This window comes from Electrophorus electricus, chromosome 13, assembly GCF_013358815.1.
Source record: "Electrophorus electricus isolate fEleEle1 chromosome 13, fEleEle1.pri, whole genome shotgun sequence".
In the NCBI taxonomy this organism is placed as follows: domain Eukaryota; kingdom Metazoa; phylum Chordata; class Actinopteri; order Gymnotiformes; family Gymnotidae; genus Electrophorus; species Electrophorus electricus.
The window spans coordinates 18951560-18963134 of NC_049547.1; the positions used below are offsets into that span (position 1 = coordinate 18951560).

At 37.4% G+C, this 11575-nt stretch overlaps 1 protein-coding gene across 2 annotated transcripts; it reads left to right on the top strand.

Moving 5' to 3' along the window:
* Positions 1-449: 449 nt before the first annotated feature.
* On the top strand, positions 450-10332 carry LOC113583675 (synaptosomal-associated protein 23-like). 2 transcript variants are annotated; one of them, XM_035533007.1, is made up of 8 exons: positions 450-558; positions 2960-3059; positions 4780-4821; positions 5926-5974; positions 6168-6285; positions 6561-6728; positions 9189-9333; positions 9459-10332. In XM_035533007.1, the coding sequence occupies exons 2-8, from the start codon at positions 3003-3005 to the stop codon at positions 9516-9518; spliced, it is 639 nt and encodes a 212-aa protein (XP_035388900.1). In that variant the 5' UTR covers positions 450-558; positions 2960-3002; the 3' UTR covers positions 9519-10332. The 2 variants fall into 2 exon arrangements, with proteins under 2 accessions (XP_035388900.1, XP_035388899.1); XM_035533006.1 differs by lacking the exon at positions 450-558 and adding an exon at positions 800-869.
* Positions 10333-11575: the final 1243 nt, after the last annotated feature.

Sequence of the window (11575 nt, forward strand, 5' to 3'; positions counted from 1 at the left end):
TATTATTATTATTATTGAAGTGTACTAAAATTGGCTAGATTACTAATTTGAATAATGGTGTGCTATAGTTTAATTATTATTTTTAAATTATTTTTTTAATAATACTGACCATCAATCTGTACTTTGTTGGTTTAAAAATCACGAAATTTACTTTAAATATGCCATGGGTAAAGAAAAATGTACGCTGTTTTGCCTCATCAAGCGAGACCCTTATATGTTTATGCAGATAACGGTAACACAAAATAATGAATCTGTGTAAGACTTAATTTGTTAAATGTTGGCATTTGTCAAAATTAGTGTTTTGCCATTAATATTTGATAGTGTAATATACACGGTCTGTTGAATTTTTTAACCGTTCCGTCCCGCATCAGTTTAAAAAAAACAAAACAAAACAAAAAAAAAACTGTTGAAATGATTGTTTACGCATGCGCATTTAGTAACACGTGTCACGTGATTAGACACAGCTGACATTTCTCTGAAGGAATTTCGGAAATAGTTCACGGCAGATAGCAAACTTAACTTGGGGACTAAAGGGAAATCTTGTTTGAACATTCCCAAGTAAGTATCCAGAGTCTGTGAACGCCTGTGTAGTACCTCGGACAATCTTCATCTAAAATACGAAATAATGTTTATATTCTGTTGCTTCCCTAAATAAAGAGGAGCTTTGGTTAGATAACTTGGTGGGCTAGCTAGCTAGCTAGCTAGTTGACGAATTCGTTAGCCAACGCTATGTTGCTAGCTAGCATGCACACATAAAAGTTTAACATAAGCTCACCTATCTAGGTTAAGTTCCTGATTTGATTTGACACTGTCAATAAACAACTGTTTTTGTCAGAAAAAAAGAAGACGGCGAACACGATGAGTAATCAGTGAGTATGAAGAGTGGGTACGAGAAAGCAGGGTGATGGGATCCACGTACTGGATAATATGCGATAATATTTGTCGACTAACAAGTCCTTCCGCAGTTTTCGTGGTGTTGGGTGTGGGTTAGCTAAGCTGAGCAGCTACGTCACGCAGTACATTTATTGTATGGTCCTCATTTCATGTCACGTGCTTGTCTGCGTCAGGCACGTAGCTCCTTTTGAAAGGTTACCCTTTGTTTTCGCTTTATTTTTGACATTCCGACGGATGAAATTTCGATAGGATAAAGCATTAAGGAGCTGTTATAGGCATTTGTAAAATCTACTTCATAATGGGTAATTTTACTGGCAGCTACTTTTGACTGTCATGTTACGATAGTTACCTTTTACAGATTTCAAGTTGCTTAATTTGACTGATCTGTATTAACCTTTACATTTAGAGGACATTACACTGTGTTGATGAATCAGTGTTCTTGTGAGAGAATCTTAGACAGTGTGAGTGGAAGAGAAACAAGATGCTGGAAAACCAGTTTATTGAGAAAAACTGGAAATGCATTTCCTTACTTATGAGTCGTCACGTCCAGTGAAATGCCCTACAGGCTAGTGTGCACGAAGGTGGATGTAATAAAGAAATGAGTAAATTGTGATGCATTTTGAGATGGAATGTAGATCAGAGACGATACCACTGAGGCCATCAAAATCCAGAGAGAATTGATGTTGTGTCTAGGCTTCATAAGTGGGTTTTATTGACTTTCCCTCTGAAATGATGTTTACTCAAGCTTTAGCAAAATACTGAGTTGGTGTTCAACAAAAGTATAAATGCAATATTCTCAATTTGTATGTATAAAATACATTTCATCTGTAGGGCATATAAAATGGTAGAGTAACAGAATTTAGCTGAACAACAGGAAAAGTGAAGACTTCCTTTGACTTGAGGTGCATAATACATAATATTTTTTATTTTTATTATTATTATTTTTTATTTATTTATTGTTATTTACATGTATAAATTTAGGCCCTTCCTTGTGCCAAAACAATGGACAATTGATATTTTAATAATTGATTTGACTTTTTCGAGTGTGGTCAATGTGCTCGCACAGCTCATAATAAAAATTTAATCAAGTACACATTTTATCAGTTGCAACACTACTGATGCTTTTTTGTGCAAGGAGTTATCTTAAAGGACAACCATTGTATTCCATTCTTTTGCAGTGTTGTATAGGCCATAATGTTAATGCGAAGATATAAAAATAGTAACTTTATTGATTTGGGACATTTTTAATCTTTTTTCCTCCTGTTTATTCCTATTGTTCTTTGTAAGCCATTTTTCAACCCTGTTGTACGTCACTTTAATTTCACAGTAGTTCCCATTCTGAGATGGCATGGCCCATCACGAGCTAGCTCTGTAACACACATAAAGACAGCTGTGCCAAAAAGAGCTAATTGATTGAGCCCAAAATGAAAATCTAATGAAATTTAAGGCAAGTTGTTTTTACTACAGAAATATTAAAAGCAAGTGAATTCAGTTTTCTGACCCTCAAAATGTCTACTGTAGTCTTAGTCATCCTTTTTTCTTCGGCTCTTTTGGTTTACTTGGGTACGTCTGTTGTACTATAGCTCTGGAAATTCATGATGAAACTGTTACTTGTATTAGTTCAGGTGTTTACTGAGTATTGTAAATCATGGCTTTATTGGTAAGCCTGTGAAATTCGCACTCTCTCTTTCACACTCTGACACCTCAGAAAATTCTCATTACATGCTTTATCAGCCTATTTTGCTGTGTACAGTGAAGGAAATTTGGCTAAATAATACTAATCACAAATGTGTTGAAGTGTTTGGAGTGTATCAGAAAGATTGTTGTCTCCTAGTTTCTTTCCTGTCACATTCCATAGGAGGAATCCCTCCTCACTACCTTTAACCCTAACCTTTTGGCTAATTGTGAAGACCTGGGGACTAATCATAATTTAAAATATAAAATGTTATCTAACACTTGTACTTGGATTATAAAAGAATGTTATGTTCTTTTTTTTTTTTAATTTAAATTGATTTATTTCTCATGTGTATCCAATCAACTTTGATTTCTCTGCTCTGATCCTCAGACCCCAGAGTGTAGAGCTTAGTGCCAGTTCTGACAGCAGCAAGATGGCAGACATGTCGGTGGAAGATATGACAATGAGGGCAAACCAGTTGACTGATGAGGTATGGTTTTCCTCTCTTACTATGTTGTAAAGGATGTTTAGAACTGATCTGTCTGTTTCATGGTCAGCTCTGGATACTTGTTTAGTTTCCTGTGAGAATGCTTACTTACTACCATAGCCTTGTTGTTTCCTTCCTTCCTTCCTTCCTTCCTTCCTGGAGAAAAGAATTCTGTTGATCAGTAGTTGATATTTGGTACTTACATAATCATTACCGGTGTTGAATTATATATCTCACAGTGCGCCTATTCTGAGGTTTTCTAACCTTATCCTTCTGCTTTCCCCTTTCCTGCATTTTTCTCTCTTTCTGTGCCTTTGGAAAGACTGAGATGAGCTTTTTCTGCTGTGAATAAACCATGTCGGGTACTACTAACAGCATGAAAGACCTCAGCCCATGAAGAACGGCTCAGGCAACATGGGGTAAACTAATAATGTAACCACTTCTAATGAAAATTAGCTAGATTTCAACAAAATCCATACCACTTGTTTAGCATCTAACACAGGCACTTTAGTTTTTCAATTCTGTGGTCTTTTTCAATACTGTGGTTTTCCATTACTCTGGGCTTATTTAAAACCAGAATTGAAATGTGATATCTTTTCACCTCCTGTGAAGTAGCAATAGCTACCTGTGCAACTCTGCCAGCCAAGTTTGAGGTTGGATTTTATCCTAAATCTGTCATTCACTTCAAAGTTTGCAAAATGTTCTCTTCCTCTGTTTTTCTATTATTTCCATAGTTGTGGTCATTCAATGGTAACTGTCCTGATAGGGGAAGAGTGATGACACCAGTCATGTCTTGGAGCCACAATATTAAAAACATTTTAAGCTTAGTGATTTTGTAAGCGTTGTTCATGAAATATGTTTGGTTACATATCCGTAACTACTGAGTTATGTTGCAACATGTGTCTGAAAAATGAGGCGCACATCTTTGGCGAACACATCTGTGTCATTCGGCAGTGACCTGAAATGAATTAACTCTTAATTCAATCATTTTAACAGTTAACCAATATTATTGGGGGCCACACACTGAGTGTATGTTTGGTGAAACCAAGCTTTTATTTTTACGTTGTCACTTCCATTATTTATTTAGTGCATAATTAATTAATTGTGTGTGTGTTTCAGCTTTATTAACAACTTGTATAGTGGTAGCGACAGGAGCTACATTGTGGGATGCTGCATAAACAGATCCTACCTACTTAAGCCTTTACTGCCCAACCTTAGTTTCAGTGAAGGTAAAATGAATAGGCTGCTCAGAGTAGGGCTAATTGTTGCATTGCTAGTTTTTAGTTTAACTTTTTTTGCCCCACAAACTAATAAAAATGCACCCATCATGCCTTACAAAATACATAACATTATAAGTCATGTTATCAAAAATATTGATAACCAGTGTAACAGCTCATTGCATAGATCGACAAGGGCACAGTCCAACAAGGGACTATATTTAGTTTCTTCTCTGATTTTGAAGAAGGAACTATACTGTGAAGAAATAACTGTACTCTGGTTTTGAAGGCCTACATGATTGTCACTTTGGTGTGAGTTTAAGCACAGTGAGAAGCTGTAGATGAGTGGTAGTTTTAGTGCCACTTATCAGTAAGGTTGTGCTCTGCATAGTTGTAAGTGATGGGGAAACAGCTATTTTATTAAGGCTAGAGTTTATAAAACTGCATATTTGTCCTTGTATGATGGTTCAGAGGCATATGTTTTTTTTTGTTGTTGTTTTTTACAGTCTCTGGAGAGCACGAGACGAATGCTGCAGCTGGCAGAGGAGGTGAGAACTTTGCGCAGCATAGGTTCATTTGCAACACTAAAATCTGGTGATACAAATTGCACCTAAATTATTCAGATGCCTTGGTCACTGTATCCCTGGATTTTCTCTTTACTCAGTAACTTAAAATTGGATGTAACCAGGGGTCAACATTTCCTATTGCCTGGTGCATGTGTTCATGTTATTTCACATTTTGACCACTAAACATTCAAAACCTCTGGCCCGAGTGTCTGCTTAACTTCTTCAAATGGAGAAAAAAAAGAAAAGCGTCATCAGACCACTTTGCTTTTCACTTCTTCACAAATATACACAATTATAACGAACAAATACTTTCCACTGGGTGGTGTTAGCTAAGTGACAACTTCTATAACTTCTTTTTTTGTAGCCTACTGTGTTGGCTAGATTATTAAAAATATAGCTTTATAGGCTGTGCTGCTGCTGCTGATGATGATGATGATAAATGTATTTTGGTCTCCAAAAAATAAATAAAATTTGAAGGTCGAGTGGAAGAAATAAATTGTGTGGCCCGAGTATGATTTTGAAAAGCATGTGATGTTCTGTTGAATATGTCATTAGTTTTCACAAGAGTCAGAGACCTCAAGCTCAGCCATTACTGGGAGTAACTTGTTCAGGAAACACAATATTCAGGAATGTGGCTGGTGCTTTCAGCGAGCCTAATAAAAAAAACAAACAAACATATGGCCAGTTGATTCAGATAATGACCTCACAAGCTTGGCTAGCTGTCAGTTTTGACACTGGCAATGTTCTTATTAATGTGAGGTATTCAAATAAATATTTCCTTTTTCAAAGGAACGTGATTTATTTATCTATCTATCTATCTATCTATTTTTTTTTATTATTATTTATTTATTTTGGGTGCTGAGGCATGTTAATTGTAAGTACAACATAAATATAAACATATTTTTACCATTTTGGCCACACGCTCTTAAATGTGGCCACAAGACTCGTTGGCTTGGTGGCCCAAGGGCAGTGTAATCAACATGACATGCACACACATGAGTGTAATCATCTACCTATGTTTGAAATCATGAGAGTGAATTGGAAGTAGTCATGTTTTCACAAGTGTCCCACAAATTCCATTTTCAGAGTGAGCAAACGGGGGCCAAAACCATGAACATGCTCAACCAGCAAGGAGGTGAGTGGCTTGTATCTTTTATCAAATCACTTTTCTAAGAACTTTAAATCTTTTAAGCAGATGTGTTGGAGGTGAGTGGCTTGTATCTTTTATCAAATCACTTTTCTAAGAACTTTAAATCTTTTAAGCAGATGTGTTGAGAACTACACTTTTCTGGGTATGCTTGCCTTCTTCATCGTTATCTTTTGCTCAGAGCAACTGCGGGAAGTGGAACGGGGAATGGACCAGATCAATGAGGACATGAAACAGGCAGACAAAAACCTTACTGACCTGTCGAAGTGTTGTGGCTTATGTGTGTGTCCCTGTGATAGGTAAGAACTGGACCTCACATGTGCACTTTTTATACCACACATTACTGGGCTGAAGTGAAGAGAATCTGTTCCAGAAGTAGCCTGTTCTTTCTATGTGGTACTCTTATTGTGTGTGATGTGAAATAAAAGAAAATTTAAAAAAAGTGAATAAAGGATGTCAATTCAAGACGGAAGTAAAATACACAATATAATAAGCATGCACAGCAAAATAAAAATAAAAAAAAACTTTTAAAATCAAAAGTAAATTGATAAAGAATCCTTTCCCTTCCTTTCAGAGTGAGGTCCATTGAGCATGATGGGCGGTATAAGCGGACATGGGGGACTGGAAGTGATAATGCCAGCACAGAGGGAGGAGAGGGGCATGTGGTGTCCAGCCAGCCAGCCAGCAAGCGCAATGGCCAGGCTGGTGCTCCAGTGTCATCCTCTGGTCCCTACATCAAGAGGTGATATAGATGTATAGTGCAAATAGCCCACTTTGTCTGTGTCTCACTTCCTAACATCTGAACCAAGCCATTGAGCGAACTGAATAATTGAAGTATAAAATCTTCTCTTGGAATGTTGTGGTTCTCTGGACTTTCCCTTTGCGCTGTCAGTGCTGTTCACTACAGCCCTAACACTGAAGACAGGTTAAAACAGAAAGACTTGTTTATCCTTTGTTTGCCTTCAGGGAGCAGAAGCGCTTCCCTGACCTCAACAGAGAGAATAACCCATTTTTGGGATGGCTGGCGTTGGTCCAGTACCTCCTGTGGTCTGCAAGTCAGGACGCTGCATTTTATCATCTGTGTAATATTACATGCGTATGCCCCTTGCTCAGTGATGATCACTCTAGAATATTGATTAATGTAGTAGTGATTCTTCTATGGCATCCCTGTCAGATTTGTCAACCATCTCCAGTTCATCCAAAACGCAGTACCTAGAATTCTTACATCTACCAAGTGTCCTTCAGCAATTACACTGACTCTCCCTCATCTCTTGGATAAAGTACAAAATTATTCCTCTAACCTTCAAAGCTCTATATGATCTGATTCCTGTCTGTCTTTTCTGAACTCTCATATCATCCACTCGCACACCAAGATCCTCTAACTGGATTTTTAAAAGCTTCCTGTGAATGTTTCTGACCTTAAATGATCTGCAATTTATAAATACAAACTCTTTAACGTGGCTTTGTAATTTGGCAAGTCAGTTGTACATTTGATAGCTTGAGCAGTGTTAGATATTGTGTGTTATTTTCAGAGTGAATTAAGGGCACATGAAGTCTTGCAGGTGAATCAGGTGGATGGAGGACGCATGTGTAGTTAGAAACCGGCATGGTTGCAGTTAGACAACACTACCTACAGTAACTAGAAATGAGCATGTAACAATATCCCGGGAAGCCTATGCCCTTGGACCCTCTAGTTGTCAGGTTTTCTCCGTCCACACAATGTTCTCACCAACTTTACTGCTTATCTGTTTGCATCACTGACTTTATAGCTCATTCCTGACCTACTGGACTAATATTTTGGCTAATATTCTGTGCAGCAGATTAGCAGGACAGCAGGTCACTAGGGAGGGACATATTGTTCTCAGCACGTGTGTAACATGCTTTTTTTTTTTTTTTTGCTTTATAGGACTTCATACTTTATTGTGTAGTACAAATGATTTAGCCATTGTCTTGCACACCCTGGTTGTTCACTTGTTTGGTTGTTTTGGCTACTCAACTACTCCTCCTGCCATTCAGAAGTAAAGAGCCTGCTGTAAAGCTGCTGAAGTGAGAGAGTCCCAATTGGTGTGCTTCTCTATCATTGGTATCTTAATGCATGCTTTTTTCCTAATGCATCCTTTTTTCCTAGCACTTACACTTGCATAAGAATTTATAGCGCTACATCATGAACTTACTGGGAGAAGTTGCATAACTGTTAAATATTAGTTATTACAGCAAAGTGTAACACAAGCAGAAGTACCTGCATTGTTTTGCAGACTCTCTTATCCAGAGAAGCTTACATATTTATCAGTATGATGGTACATGTGCTCCCTGGGAATCAAACTAGTGACCTTGGAGTTAGTAGCACTATGCTCTGTCAGCTGTACTAGGTGAGCTACAGGAGCTCGGAGGTGGTATTAAGACCTATTCAGACGAGTTTTCATGAGGTTCTCGGGTCATTTAGTCTTTTATAGGTGCTTCTTTGTGATTTTATTACCAGGTACAAATCTCCATTATTTTCGACATTGTCTGCTTATGTTGGAAAAAACTTTTTTTGGCCACTGCTACTATCTGGATTTCGTCTCCTAGCACATGGATCCATCACAGACCATCCCGAATCATTAAATGGTCAAGCATTTAATGTCTGGACGGTATCTTCCACTCCATACACTGCCTCGGAGAGCATTTATCTTGAGAAAAACTAGGATCTACAACTGTGTTTGCATGCACTCACCAATCCAGTAACAGCGGGAAAGCAGATTTTGTCAGTAATGCAGTTAATGCATGTGTACTTCAAGTAATCAAGTAATGGGACTACTCCCCATCTACAGGAGTCTGGTGTTAATCTGATTACTGAGCTGAAATCTACCTCTTTATAGGATTTCAGGAAATCCACTTATGGCTCCTTAAAGATATAAAGTTGAGTTCCTTAAAGATGTTAAACTAATGTACTAGCAGTTTTATTGTAGTTTGCATGCTTTAGTTTCATCACTGAGGAGACATGTAAAATGTTTCATTACATTTATCCCCTGTCAAACTAATCCAGTCTGAATAGGGCTATTGTATCACAGAGGTGACATCATATTTAGTCTAACCAGCTCATCAGGGTTCAACAGATGTATTACTAAATAATAAGACTGAGGTTTATTTTCTCTCAACAGCTACACAGTGTAACTTTTATTTAGTTTTATGTAGTTTTGTTTGTATTTGTTTGTTTGGTCAGGATAACAAATGACGATCGGGAGGTAGAAATGGAGGAGAACTTGGACCAGGTGGGAAGCGTCATCGGGAACTTGAAGAACATGGCTCTGGACATGGGCAATGAGATTGACAAGCAGAACAAGACCATCGACCGCATTAATGAAAAAGTATGACCTTTTCACATGCACTTGACATTTGTTAATACAGCCCTTTGGCATTCCTTTGATCTATTTAAAATTAATTGCATAAAAAAAATCCAAAATTTCCAACATTTTCCCTTTTTTGTGCACAGGCTGATATGAATAAAGTTCGTATTGATGAAGCCAACCAGAGAGCCAACAAGCTTCTGTAGAGAGTTAACTTCTACAGATATGGATGAGCAGTTTCTCTCTCTCTCTCTCTCTCTCTCTCTCTCTCTCTCTCTCTCTCTCTCTCTCTCTCTCTCTCTTCTGAAGATTAAACAATTCCACCTTCAGAAATACTGTGTGCCAGCTGTGCCTTTTTCTTAGTTTAGATGCTATTTTGTAAATAGAACACACACACACCTCTTGTACAATCAGGACTTTGCCTCTATATGTGAAATATGAATGAGATACATAACGTAGTTTAGTTGTGTGAGAAGCTCTTGTTACTGTTGTCTTGTCTGTGCATATTGTACACATAGAGATGTGATTTTTAACAGGCTCTCTCCACCTGGGTTCATGGCTGGTTGTTCCCTTACTCTTCTTTTTCCATAAAGGAACCAATGGCATCTCCACATGTCTGTGGGTGTTGACCCTGATAGCCTGTTAAAAGTCTATTCTAACCCCCTCTAAGAAAGTTTATAATAGGTCTTTTTTTTTTTTTTTTCAAAATATCTTCCTACATCTGTTGACTGTATTCATATTTATAAAAGGGTAAGGAACCATGTCTTGTGAAGAAGATTTCCATAATTATATATTAATAGTGTATTGTTCTCTCCCCCATTGCAATCAGTTTGCATTATAAAAATGAGCTATGTTGATTAGTAAAAGTTTTGTATGATGTGAACAAAATGTTTGCTTATGTAATATAAAATATGGAGAATTCTTGGTTATTCTCATGTAAAATGAATAGTTCATAATAGTAGGTGTAGAACTATAAAATGTCCATTTTGTTTCTAATAAAGCCAATATAATTACTTTAAATTGAGATGATGTGCCTTCTTTTACTTTTAATTGGGACCATGTGAGTCCTGACTGTCTAAACTTTGACTTGTACTGCATTCACAGGAAGCTTTAAGTGAATTATTGTTAAACTTGGGTACAAGAAATTGCATTACAATCAGATGTAGAAAAGACTAATAATAAGACTAATTGTTAAAAAAGTTTAGTTGGTAATGCAAGTCCAAAAAGAGAAAAAATGAGATGTGAATTGAACTTGTGATCAATGTGGCACCTGTGATGATTCAACACTGAAAACTAATTTTAGATCATTTTACTCCTCCAGAATTTTCATCTGCATGTCTGTGACTAGTGGACCTGTTCAGAACAGCAGTTATCTACAATGACATTCATTTTGTGTCATTAATGAGCTCTATGAATCTGGCCTCTACCTTGTCATTAATAGCTTATCCAGAGAGCTGTCACTGCCTATAGAGGGTGGATGAAGTGGCATCTTGAGAAATGTTTCCCTTTTTTCCTCTGACAATTCACAACATGGATTCCCTTTGGTTGGGAGGATAGCAACGATTTAGGGTGGAGTTCAGCTGACGTGGCCAGTTTTTGCTGGGGGAGTGGAGAGTGTGATTGGTCATGGTCTTTGCTGGGGGAGAGTGTGACTAGCCATGCTGTATGAGGAGAATGAGTCATGCTCCCTCTCTCTCCCTCCTCCTTTCCTTCCTATCAGATTCCATGATAGTCATCACTTGGCTCTCAAACTTCTACTGTGACCAGATATGGACTTCCTTCTATGTGTAATGAAACGGAGCTGGAAGGTTTTGATTTATTTATTTATTTATTTTTTTACCACATTCAGTCAATGCTTTAGGCTCTATAACTTTGTGCTAAATTTGCAGCAGATTATAGCAACTAATAATTGGGTTTTCCGTGTATCAGTAAGCTTGTCGTTTTCGTATTTGCCCCTCACAGTCAGTAGAGTGTGGAGGTCACACCTTGCTAACAGGAAACATCTGCAGGCAGGGTGTAGTTGCTAGTGAGTGTTGCCTCACTAAAGTGACATAAACCTGTATGCTCTTTATATATATTCCATAATGTGTCTAAAACTGCATTTCTATAGACAATAAAGTCACAACTCTAACAAAATTTAGACAGGTCCATAGCAAAAAGGACAAGAAAGCTCACATGCCAAAAAGTAACTTAAAAAGGAAAAGTACACACCAAGTAAAGTCAAATATTTACATCATGGACTTTACACTTTATCCTTGTTTGT

Coding starts and splice junctions, on each gene's coding strand:
- LOC113583675 (XM_035533006.1), top strand. Junction 4,822..5,925: donor TGCTGCAGCTGGCAGAGGAG/GTGAGAACTTTG, acceptor TTCCATTTTCAG/AGTGAGCAAACGGGGGCCAA. Junction 6,729..9,188: donor TCTGGTCCCTACATCAAGAG/GTGATATAGATG, acceptor TTGTTTGGTCAG/GATAACAAATGACGATCGGG.